Source organism: Gymnoscopelus braueri (assembly GCF_963280865.1).
Source record: "Gymnoscopelus braueri genome assembly, chromosome: 15".
Taxonomy (NCBI): Eukaryota; Metazoa; Chordata; class Actinopteri; order Myctophiformes; family Myctophidae; genus Gymnoscopelus; species Gymnoscopelus braueri.
Genome location: NC_137620.1, coordinates 18,800,348 through 18,814,015, shown reverse-complemented (window position 1 = coordinate 18,814,015; position 13,668 = coordinate 18,800,348). Strand labels below are relative to the sequence as shown.

Below are 13,668 nucleotides of genomic sequence, written 5' to 3'. Positions count from 1 at the left end.
TCTGAAATGGCCTGTTCAGACACGCCCATTCTGAAAATCTCTGAAATGAGAATGAATGACTGAATGTTTAAAAAAAAAAAAAATGGGGTACAAGAGACACTGGGGAGCCCAAAAAATACCCCCCCCCCCAAAAAAAATGAAATTCATGGTGTTACCCCTTTAAGGCAGTTGATGGGACTTTAGTTTACCACTGTATATTAAATCTCTGATGGAATGGAATCCTGCAACACATAGGACACGCTCCAATGACTGGCTCACGCTAAAGGTCCTCAAAGTAAAGACTGAAATGGGAAAAACAGCCTTTTGTTTTAGTGCCTCAACCACTTGGAATGACCTACAGCTTAATACATTAAAGATCTGTTCCCCCGTAACATACGGTCAATTTAAATCTTTGATTACAGACCTACCCACAAATGTCTGCAACTGCCTCTAAACTTGTGTTTAAGATAGGGGAAAGTTTCTGTGTTTTGTTTTGTTTTATCATTGATGTGAATATCGATGTGAATATGAAATTGTACTGTGATGTATCTCGACGACGCTGCAAATGAGGTCAACCTCAATGTCTTTCGAGAACAAATAAAGGTTTGAATGAAAAATGAATGACTTGCTGAGGCAAGAAACAAGCACAAATACCTTTAAGCCCACAGCACAGTGGTGTGGCCGTTGAGCCATATGGCAGTTGCCAATCGATTTGCAAGTCTAAGGGTCCTTACACACCGGGGCGAATTCTTCATGCGAATAAATACGTTTTTTTTAAAAACCTTATACAGTCAATGCAAGCGTCCACATCAGTTTCGCGAAGCGAAAAAGCGTCTTTTAATTATTCGGAATGAGTCCGAATTTTGCGTATATTCGCCGGTGTGTAAGGACCTTTACAATGCCAATTTTCTTGCCTAACAATGCGATTTACCAAGGTGCAGTTGCTGTTTGTCCATGACTGTCCTTAATTGTACATTGATGTATTTTGCCCACGACTTGCTGGTCGGTGCAGTGGGAAAAAGTTGTAGTATTCCAGGTGATAGCACATGACAATTTTCAACGTGTGAATATGTTGATAAAACTCAAAGCCTCCTATGTTTTTCAGGTTAGACAATATAAAAGAGGAAAGGGACTCACTCAATACATTGACTAACTTTAGGAACCATAATGTCAGGAGCAATAATGAAGAAGTTGCAAATTATTAGCCATCTATTCCTTGAACAAAAGAAAAACTATCAATTTGTCAAATTAACCAGGCTGATGAGACCACCTGCATAGCAGTGAGTGGTAAATTACAATCAAAGCTACTAATAATTTGTCCAAAGGTGTATTGCTCCTATTAGAACAGCTCCTGGTAAAGTATGGCTGCTAGACGTAGCCTAGATAGTGAAGTAGATCGACAGGACAGAAGGTCAGGACAACATAAGGTCAGCCAGGCTAGGGTAGGGTTAGTCTGCTCAGGAGACATGTGACCAACATTACAGACCAAGCTACAGTAACAACCTCATTTAAGCCTACAGCAGTGGTCTTCTCCTGTGTAAGCACTAGCTTTAAAAGGTTCTATGACATTCATTTTCACTTTTTTTTATTTTTTATGTTTTTTTGGGGGGTTTTATGACCTCAATTACACCCCAAAAACCCTTTGAACATTCAGTGGATTTTCTGTGGTCTGGGGTTTTCTGAATAATTAGGCTGAAAAGTAATCTGAGCTTGGCCCTTCGGCAGTGAGGTCACAGCCGATTAATCCCGCCCACTCTCCTCCTCGCCCCTCCCCTCCCCTACCCTTTCCTTTGGGGGGGGGGGGGGGGGGGCGGAGCAGAGGCGATGACTGACAGGCAAAATCCCTCACCAGCGACACCCGCAGGCAAAGATTTCTTTTTTCATTGCAGTTGAAAAGGCTTTAGAAATGTGAGAGAAAAACACCTGCCATGGATCAATGGAGTGGAATTTTTTGTTAACTTTCTATACACGTTTGAAGGACCATGACAAAGACTTTTAATGTGTGGTAAAACTGAATGTCATGAAACCTTTAAATTCACTGATGACATGATAGTGTATATTACTTTATTTATCCTGTTGTTTGTCTTATAGCGTTTGTATTGAGTTTAATATGTACAATTTGATCATTTTATATTTTGCTTAAAGCTACAATCCAGGGTTTAGTTTTATGACGTTTTTTTTTTTAAACAAATCTGTATGGTGAGTACTATGTTCATAAAATATAACTAGCAACTAATAATATATATCTCTATATATACACTGTATATATATAACTGTCCCTACACTACCATTGAAACATTTCCACCCTGGTTGAAAATGTCAATAAAGTTAACCTATATGAAGCAGACAAGACCATCTAATGACCCAGACTGCTCATTAGATGGTTTGCCATTTTTATTCTAGTTCAGACATCATTGCAATTACCTCTTTCTGTTGGGAGAGAGAAAACAGACATAAAACTGTAGCTTTAAAGGAGAATTCCGGACAAATTAAGTGTTATCTTTCATGTCTCGTTACTCACCTAGTGACGTAAAAAGTGGCGTTCTTTTTTTCCATATATTCCCCTGTCGTCATTTTTTAAACACCCTCCGTTGTTATAATGGGAGCGCGAGGGTTAGTGAAGTTCGTCTATTATAACCGACGCAATGTTATTTTTTTCTCTACTACGATTCATTGTAGAGTCTCATGATAGTCAAACATGCGCTGAAAATTCCTGCGAGCCTGCCGTTAATGGTGAACGATTTAACACTGGTTGCTTGTTTCCAGAATCTGGCAACACGAGTTGCCAGGTTCTGGAAAGAAACAAGCATCCAGTGTTAAATCGTTCGCCATTAACGGCAGGCTCGCAGGAATTTTCAGCGCATGTTTGACTATCATGAGACTCTACAATGAATCGTAGTAGAGAAAAAAATAACATTGCGTCGGTTATAATAGACGAACTTCACTAACCCTCGCGCTCCCATTATAACAACGGAGGGTGTTTAAAAAATGACGACAGGGGAATATATGGAAAAAAAGAACGCCACTTTTTACGTCGCTAGGTGAGTAACGAGACATGAAAGATAACACTTAATTTGTCCGGAATTCTCCTTTAACTGCAAAGCAGAAAAGGAGATGAGAAGAATATACGTATGCGTGGATGTAGGGCTGCACATTTAATCTAAAGTATTAAGTAATGAATAATCAAGATTTTATGTTACCCGTGGGGGGATATGCGCACATGATCTGGCAACCCGGGAGGTAGTTCGTCCCATAGCTCGCGGGGCTATCCCACAGCTGGGCAGCCGTAACCATGGTCACATTCTTTTACACAAAAACGCTAATAAACTGCTGAGATTTGGTGAAATCGAACAACGGGCTTCATTGTTCCGTGCACATGGTAATGGTCAATGGTTGTGTGCAATTTCAGATCAATTGCTCCAGCCACTAAGGAGAACCGGGCAGAACAAATTTTGGCCTCACCAGTCACCACCTCACCACTACAGAGCTTTGTAGAATTACAGGAGGATGTAGGCTTGCTAATTGTGAAACCTTGGCAAATAAACATCAAACATCTTATTCAATAAGCTGTTATACCCCCCCCCCCGCCTCCTCACCATTACCAAATTAATAAGGAGAACAATGTACAACCAATAATAACCATATCCTCATCCATCAGGCTCATATACTTCATCAGACCAACATACTCTATTTGACCAAAGATAGATATAAAACATAGGCCTAATGAGCATCCTTTACAGCAATAATCATGATTATTGATTAATAATCGTAATTACAATATTCAGCATAATATTTGGGATGATCATTTTAGTCGTGATTGTGCAGCCCTGCCTGGATGTAGCCTCGTTCCCACCCAGCCTTACTCGTCTGCGAAGAGAAAAGCCTGGTGGTCACGACCTAATGCAGAGTGTCTATAGGGGCGGGACTTCCGTCGTACGTATTCCCCTCGGAAACTATTTTTTTAGTTTCCGAGGGATATAAAAGAGGATCTGGAATCGTCTTGCTAGGGACATTTTGTCTCCGTTCGCTCAACCGTGAGAATCTAAAAAGGCCTGGAGGACTGACATGCACACACGGATAACATGCACACCAACACATACACACATATGAAACGTTCACAAGCACACACTCATATTGCACAAGAAACGTACTGGAAGTAGCTATGTCAGACACAAGGGGCGATTTGGCACCGACTTTACAAATGTCTCACATGTCACCTCCTCCATTTCAGGCATACACAAGCCTCACTGTGTGCACTGAGGAGAAACAGGACCACATGTTACCCCAAAACGTTCTCACACAGCTGGAAGTGGAACCCTGTTGCTTGTAAAACACTACGTAGCATGCTCACACACAGCAACAGCAGTCTGGTCTCCAAGTATGTACGATTTACAATTCAGGCATTTAGCTAAGCAGACCACTTAAACCCCAACATCTGTGACACGTTGAGCTTGTCGATCGGCTATTTTCTGCAAAAGCTTTCCCCACAATAACAGAAAAGACTAGTATAGAGCCCTGAGGGACTCCGTTCAACCATATGGGGTTTAAGTGGTTTTCAGAAAACTCACCTGATATTCTAGTTTATTTGAAGCACCACATTGTTCTCTTTGTACTCTACTTATGTGACTATTTATCTTGTCATTTGTTGACTAGCTTTCATGCCATTTACTGGGATTTCGCACTTACAAGTCGCTCTGGATAAGTTATTAAATTATAATGCCTAAATTGTAATGTTAAGTGCGAAATCAGAATAAATGGCATATATCTGCCACTGCCTCAATCAGACTCACATGTTCCTCCAAAGGAATTAAAATGGAGGCCTACGGTATGCTGTATTACGCCTGGCTGAGAGTCTAATTGTGGTTATTGTTTACCTATCACTGTAGGCTTAAGTATAAGCCTTTTTACAATATGAACACAGTCAACACACCCAGCAAATTCACACACTCACTGACCAACTCTCTCACACATACTGTACACACTCTCCCTTTGTTTCACAAACATGTTCTCCCACTCTCTCTCACACAATCTCCATATCTTTGATACATCTCTCCTTTTAGCTGTATCAATGCTTTTCAGTAGTTAGGTTGTATCTCTTTCTCCCACACACACACACACACACACACACACACACACACACACACACACACACACACACACACACACACACACACACACACACACACACACACACACACACACACACACACACACACACACACACACACACACGCTCCTGGACATAGATAGCTTTTACACACAACCAATTGACAGCATTGAATTGATACAACAAAGTGTCATGCAGAATCCTACAGGGTTATCATCTCTCTCTCTCACACACACACACACACACACACACACACACACAGGTGAACGGTCACGCACGGCCAAGACACAGCCACTGCTGCTCCCAGAGAACAAACAGCAGCAGACAGTAATCATTACATCAGCCACACGGCCATTACATTATTACACCACAAGCTAAACCCTAGTAAACCTCCATATATAACTATGAGTAAACCCCACGACAACACACTTGAACCTGCGACATCATTCATTGTGTATGTCTTATTATAATGATGCGTGCCCATATGGGCAAAGACGTGGGTAATGATGATGTCACACAACACAATTGATCATTCTATACTCCACACAGTAGGACCACACTAGCTCTGGTCCAGAGCGTCAAAGAATTCGAGTTTTCTCTAACGCTCTGGAGCGTGCGCCATTCCCATTGACTGAATCTTCCACTACTGTGGAGTAAAAAATAAAGGAAACTATTTCGCTACTCATCAAAACAAAGGCTGTTTTGTGTTGTTTAATGACTAATCTCTACGGTGGGAAACGTCTCAGGACCCAACCTTCTCTGTATAATACATTTTTTTGGGCAGAAAATAAAATATATCTGCCAGACGGAAATTATTGTATTTACTCACCTGCGCCCTCTACAGATCTGGTCAATGGGAATTTATAATGACCAGATCTGTAGATGGCGCAGGTGAGTAAATAAAATAATGTCCGTCTGGCGGACATATTTCATTTTCTGGACAAAAAGTGTATTATACAGAGAAGGTGGGGTCCTGAGAGATTTCCCCCACCATGGAGAATAGTCTTTCAACAACACAAAACGGCCTTTTCATTGATTAGCAAAATAGTTTTCTTTATTATGACTAAAGTGGGAGACCTCGCACAGTTGTGGTATTTTCAGTCCATGGGAATAGCACCCACTCCAAACAGAGCGTTAGAGAGAACTCGATAACGCTCTGGACCAGATCTAGGACTATAGCCTTGGATCTAGACTATCATAGATGTGTTTGATCGATTACGTCATACTCGATCAAATACATCTATGGTAGTCTTGATCCAAGGCTAGGACGACATGACAGTGTGGCTCGCTGACGACAAGAACAGATCTACAAGCTTAACAACGCGTCGCAGTGAAGATCTGTATACTCGTCACCAGTAGCAGGTGTCACCCTATGGGTGTCACAGAGGGAATTGGGAGAGAGAGGGATTACCTCTTTGGGGCTGTATCTCCTGCAGAGGGATGGCGTCCCCTCCTCCGCCGTCGTAGGGCAGATAGGGGTCTGCGGACACGTCGTCCGACTCCATGTCGACAACAACGACGACGACGACGACACCACCTCTAACCCCTCTACTACGACAGCGAGGCTAACGGCTAACGACGGCTAACGCCAGGCTCTTATTGCTGCGGCCAGGCAGGCAGGCTGCCATGTTTACCCGGAGAGAAGACTGACTGACTGACGGCCGAGGGAGGGAGGGAGGGAGGGAGGGAGGGAGCGAGGGAGGGCTGTTTGGATTCTGGAGCCTAGGCTGAGTGCGCGTGTGTGTGTATGCCAGCGTGCGCGCTTGCGCAGTAGTCCCCTGTCGCTCGCTGCCCAGCAGAAAACCTCGTATCTCCATAGCTAGCCTGCAAGCGACTCTTAAGATTATATTTTTAATATCTGGAATCTAGTATCTACACAGTTGCAATACCAACCCTTGACAAGTTGACAGCCCATACATCCAAAGAGAAAAGCCCTATCTGATTGTATTAAACGACGTTGAACTCACCCAACATTGCAGATGTATGGAAAGCTTTTAATTAAAAAGTGTTGGAGTTTGGAAGCGCTCGTGGGAAACCACTCAACTGTCCTGCAGTACCACCTGTTTCAAAATCGCACATAGTGCAGGAGGCAGCAGGAGCAGGACGTTGCGAAAACAAGCGCTTCCAAACTCCAACACAAAACAATCACCTGCATTGAATTTATTGACATGATAAAGTAGATCATCAATGTCATCATAACATGTCTACGGTGGATTTTGATTGAACAAAAACTGATTGAAAGAGGATAATTCAAGCTTTCTGTACAGCTAAGTGTGTCTGGGTTTTATAAATATTGAACCAATGAATATGTTTTTAATAGCTTGTGGCTGAATAATAACTACATTTTCTTTTTGTCCATTTACTGAAAAGTAACAGTTTTGGACATACAAGGTTTCCACCCGACAGCAACGCTATGCTCTCAGTCTCTGCAGCAGCTGAGCTGACTTGACTGACTGCTCGTAAAGGCAAGAAGGTGCTGGAGGAGAGACGTCATCGCAAGCGCGTCCGCGCAAATACGCGCGCGCCAAAGACGCCGATCACGCGCGTTGCTGTATTCAAAACATAGAATTTAAAAGCATGCAGCTCGAGGAAGGCCCTCTGTGCGAGAGGTCATAGTGTAGTGGTGTGGAAAGTAACTAAGTACATGTACTCAAGTACTGTACTTGAGTACAAATTTGAGGAGTTTTTACATTACTGGATTATTTTCAATGTTCAGTACTTTTACTTCTACTCCACTACATCTCAGGGGCAAATATTATACTTTTTACTCCACAACAATTAGTTGAAAACTTTAGCTACTAGTTAATTTGTAGATTTTTATTATTACAAAACGTGCAATAAACGTGCAATAACCAGTAGCACTTATCACTATATACTTATAGCAGATCTACAACGCTTTGCGGCACGTTGTGAGCTTGTATCTGCCATTTTGAAAAGATTTGTATACATTTTGAACACTTGTGAAATAGGACATTCTGCATAATGAGTACTTTGTTTTACTTTTGTTACTTTAAGTACATTTTGATGCCAATACTTTTGTACGTTTACTCAAGAAAAATTTGAATTCTGGACTTTTACTTGTAACAGAGTTTCTATATTGCAGTATTGATACTTTTACTTAAGTAAAACATGCGAGTACTTTTTCCACCACTGCCATAGTGTGTCGTTAGTCCCTCACACACACAGGGGACTTGGCAGTGCAAAAATGGATTAGTCCATTCCAAACAAGAACAGGGGGTGTAAAAGAAATAACTTGCTCATTATGCACTGCAGTGGAATGGATGGGTACTAGTACTGCACTGTGTGCCATGCAGTCGTTCAGGTGGATAATAATATCTTTATAGGTCTACATAAGCATAGGTAAATCACTTGACAAATAAATACAAAATAAACTCTGGTAAATGAATGACTGAAGTCGGTGTAGATGAGACGAGGGCATATAGGGGCAGACCATCACAATCGTGTTTTGCACAGAAAATCATATCATTGTTGTTGAAATTCATTTAAATGCACATGGTAAAATGTATTCATAGTACAGTGAGACTCGACACACACACACTCACACACACACACACACACACAACACCACAGTAACAGAACAGTGTTATGGAACACAGCAAACCCCCCAAACACCCACAATGGAAACAAGCCCTCAGGGCTTTTTGTGTTATCCTTTTAGTATCATTGTATAATCGTATCGCTGTACTTTTAATAAAGTATTCAATAATCTTTTTTTAATGCTATGTTGATGAATTGAATACATAGGACCACAATGGCAACAAGTCCCCAGGACTTTGTTATCCTTTCAGCCTTAATGCCTGACTGTACCTCGTGCTGTTTACATTGATTTCTGACTAATAAAGTATTCAATCAATCAATAAATACGGCTGTAGCCGAGCGGGTAGAGGCCGACTGGTAATCAGAAAGTCACCGGATCGCCTCCCAGCCCCTCCACGTGTTCCTGAGCAAGACAGTTAACCCTAACCCGCCCCCCCCCCCACACACACACACACACACACACACACACACACAAACGCTCATCATAACCGTCTAAGCAGCCATCAACTGGGTGGAGCTGTAACTGAATTTCCCCAGTGGGACAAAAAGGTCTCCCTTTCCTTTCCATACCCTTGTTTTCTATTCTGCCAGTGTCCTTTGGTCTCTCTTTCTGTCTCACAGCTTGACGGGATATTTAACAGGTTCATCTGGACACATAATAGTCTCTAAGTATGTGTCTTCTTAATACAAAGCTGGACCCTCATTACACAACGTTTTTTTTACGGTGTGGCTCTGTAGGAGGCTAGCTGTTTCTCTTTTGTTTCTCTGTCTGTCCAAGGCTTATCTTACAAACCACTGGATTGATTAGGGTCAGATTTCTTGTGCACGCTGCGAGAAGGCCAAGGAAGTAACTACAAGCATTTCTTTTCACATACATTTAATATTTTTTGAAACATTTGATTTGAATATTATTATAATATAATGGAAGTCAATGGCTGTGGGATCGAGCTGAAACCGTGCCCAAATTTCAGAGTCATACGTCATAGATGACCGACGTCACAGAAGTGAAGTAAGAGGTCCTCATGAAGTCATGCTGTCATTAGACCCTGTCTTGTTTTAAGTCATCTCAACCCTTCCTAAACCTGTCTCCTCCACTCACATAGTAGTCCATCTTCCTTCATCACTTTACTAGCTTTAATCTAGGATTATAGCTTTCACTTAGATACACCTGGTGAATCTATTTAATAGACAAGGCTTTCTTAACATGCTGTAGTTACTGGACTAAAACAACTAAATCCACATTTATTGCAGGTCTTGCACTTTATCAACATGGTATTTCACATCATGATATCAACTACACCCACCCCCTCTCCCCTCTGGAGTGCCACCTCAGACCAGCGTGGCCCTTTTACCTTTCTGCAGAGATGCTGTTGCTAAGCAATGGCATTGGTGATGTCAGCCATGGTTTGCACGCTCCTTTTTTTCGCCCCTCACAGATGTCCCCATCAGAGCAATGTTAAAAAAGCAGCAGTCACCGTCATGCATTGGGGACAGGAATCACTACAGAGTCACTGCAGTGCAGTGCAGTGCACGGAAATATTAACCAACACAGATCCAATTCTATGGTTCTATCACAATTCCACAATCAGATTGTCCCAACAGGCACTCCTTTGCTCCGTTGTTTCCTTTCCATTCTTCTCGTCTTTTAAGCCAACTTGAAGTTGCAGCTATTCCAAGCTAGCTTGCCTCAAGCTACATTCACACCCTGTTGCCATGCACAAGTGTGAGTGTGTGGGGGCTTTAGATAATGCTCATATGAACCGACCCAACACCAAGGCATAAAAATAGCCCCTCTGACACAAGGAGCCAGTAGCACTGGACTATGTATTCTACTGTACACTAGGGATGGGTTCAATTAATCGATACAGCAATAATCGTATCGTATTCCTTGCCGATAATCGTATCGATACAGAGGCTACCAAATCGATACGGCAGGAAATGCTGTGTGACGCGGCTTTAAAAAAAACAAAACATCAGCATTAGTTTCTGCCTGACAGTGACGATATACATCTTTTGCATTTATCCATCAACATTTTTTTATTTGTATTCATTTCCTTGCTTTTTGTTTAAATGTTTTTCAAATTGATTTGGAAACTTTCTGACAATATATTGGTCAAAACATCAGCAATCGGTTGTCTAGGAATGGATCGTGAGGTTGTAGGCAATACCCAGCCCTACTGTACATGTAGCTAATGAAAATGCTACAAGAGACGAATATGCATCTACAACACATTTCCTGAAATGCCATCTCATGCTACGTGGTCTGTCAGGCTGCCAAACTGGTTGGTGCTCTCCTGGCCGTCAAACACTAAGCCTGGCAAAGACTGGAAAGACTGGGAGTGGGTGTGTCCAGTCCACAAGACAGTACAGTACATTCTACCGTAATTAAGAATAACACAGCACTGAGCAACTGACTGCGTTTACCCACATAATACACCAGACCTAATGTAACATCACGTATGTCAACTTCTCGTATGCCGTGTGTGTGTGTGTCTGTGTGTGTGTCTACAAAACATCATGGATGTTTTGTAGAATGCATGATGTACTAACCAATTATTATTAGCCCTTTTGATCTTAATGCAAGATGGATGGGGTTTACTTTACTCCATTAAGCATCTTATCTTAAATTCTTATATGGCACCACCAAAGTACACTAAAACGTGAATAAAGAACATTTCAACCTACATCGGCACTTCCACAGTACACCTATTCACAGTGGCGCGGGAAGGGGGGGCTATGGGGGCTGCAGCCCCCCTGGTGATGGGAAGAAAAAAATATATATATTTTATTTTATTTTTTATAATATATATATATTTTATGGATCATAGCAGTCTGTTACGGTCATGGATGAACTTCAACCTGGTGTTTGCACTGTCTTTCTGCCTTTTTGTGTGGGGAAAAACACAGAAAACCCCCCAAAAAAATCGCTAAAAAGTTGCGCGCCCTCGCAAGGAGTCCCCCCCCACGCACAGCCCCCCTAGGTATTAAGGACTTCCCGCGCGCCTGCCTATTCAAGCATTTGTGCCTCGGTCTCCACTCATCAGCAGGTGTAGAGCTTAGGGCTGGGCGACTTCAAATCAATATCACCATTATTTCAAACTTTTGCCTCGACTACGATTAACGCCTAATTAAATAGCTGATGTACAAGTTCACAACAAAGTATAATGCAGGGTTAAGTAGTTAATCAGACTAATCAATTTAGTCGATTTTAAAAAATCGAGTTCGAATTTATGTCGATCAGTGACAAAACATTATATGTAAACCTGCTTCACAAATATTCTATTAACCTACATGGGCAAGATTAAGTCGGTTACTGGTTCTAAATATGGGTTTGGATATATTTTCGGTTAATTGCCCAGCACAACTAGAGCTGATAGATCAAAGACTATTTGTGACTACCAGACATCATCACACTTACTGGCATATCATACACAGCCACTGTATTCAGTATTATACTGTTCCAATTTACCACTACTACATAGCATCAAAAGTTTGGGAAAACTTTGTTTAGGGAATAGAGAGACTGTCTGTAATCAGAAGGCCAAAGGTTTGCCCTCAGGCACCGGCTATGAGACGAAGTGTCCCTGAGCAAGACACTTAACTGCCCCCCCCCCCCTTGAGCGCTCAAAGTAATCAAAATAAATATATACTATTGCAGCCACTTATGTGACTGAGCTATTATGTATATACAGTATATACACGAACAGCATGGCGCGAACACACGCATATACATTACATATACTGTAAATATGAGAGCGCTAGAGAGAGCGAGAGAGAGAATTATAGCCTCACAAATCTCGTGCAAGTGCTTTTTTCTTTAATTTTATCCTAATTTGCAATGCATACTATTTGCTTTTTTGCTTTTTGTTGCAATTTTCTTATTCGGCCTATTTCGAGCTTATTGTAATTAAAAATTTTGTACACATTGCTGAGGACGATTTTAGACAAAAACTAGAAAAAGTGCTCCTCGGAGCACAGGTCTCCGCCAGGTCAGGTAGGTTATTGTGGGCCAGCAATGTTCAGAATTTGCCAATATAAAAAAGAAAAATCGGCCTCCTGGTGGCGCTATAATAGGGCAATGTTAAAAGGGTGGCGTTTGTTCTTCAACGTAGTGCAAATGTGCGTGCAAAGTTCCACCGCAATCGGACGCTGCGTTACTGATTTGCGGCATTTTGTTCAAAACGGGCCACTCCTGCAAATTGTAGATCATGTAAACCGATTTGCGTAAAATTTTGATAAAATATGAAAGCTTAATCTCAAAATATGTGTTTTACATAAGTCGGCCTCCTGGTGGCGCTATAAAAGGCTAATGTGAAAAATGCAGGGCAGCTGTTTTTCCTTGGCCTCTAGGGAGTATGCGTGCAAAGTTTCCCGCAGATCGGCGCAGTTACAGTTAAAAACGCTAATTGGGCTTTTATAGCGCCACCATGAGGCTGATTTGAAAATGTTCAAGTGGCATTTCTTCCTCGGCCTAGTGGGAATGTGCGTGTACAATTTCACGGAAATCACAAGCTGCGTTCATGATTTGAGGCATTTAGTTCAAAATGGACCAATCCTGCAAACTTTGGAAGCCAACCTTAGCCAATCAGGATGGAATATGGAAAATCAGACAGATCCGTGTTGATCACATGAATATAGAGATACTGTGTACCGATTTGCGTGATGTTTGGATAAAATCTGTAGGAGTAATATAAAAAAAATGGGTTTTGCACAAATCGGCCTCCTGGTGGCGCTATAACAGGGCCATGTAAAAGAATTGGGGCAGAGGTTCTGAATTGGCATCCAGGGAGTGTGTTTGCATAGTTTCGCAGCGACCGGGCCAACGGTGCCGGAGATTAGCTGTTCACAGACAGATGGACACACACACACGGGGACACACACACGCACGCACACACACACGGACGGACGGACAAGGGGTAAAACATACTCTCTCGCCATGCCTTTCGGCCTGGCGGAGACAATAATAGAGGCTAGCCATTAGAGGCTAGCCGTAGTTCGTATATGAGAGTCTCACTGAACAGCCT

General features: G+C 42.0%; 1 protein-coding gene across 4 annotated transcripts in view; it reads right to left on the bottom strand.

The window, feature by feature from the left end:
• Positions 1 to 13,668, bottom strand: part of clcn3 (chloride channel 3) — a 66,807-nt gene that overhangs the window by 38,213 nt on the left and 14,926 nt on the right. For 3 of the 4 annotated variants that reach the window (XM_080451097.1, XM_080451099.1, XM_080451100.1), the window contains exon 1: positions 6,498 to 6,744. The exons of the other annotated variant lie outside the window; for it this stretch is intronic. In XM_080451097.1, the coding sequence (XP_080307223.1) occupies positions 6,498 to 6,591 (94 nt within the window). In that variant the 5' untranslated portion in view covers positions 6,592 to 6,744. Of the gene's footprint in view, positions 1 to 6,497; positions 6,745 to 13,668 lie in introns of those variants that run through there. 4 annotated transcript variants of the gene reach the window in all.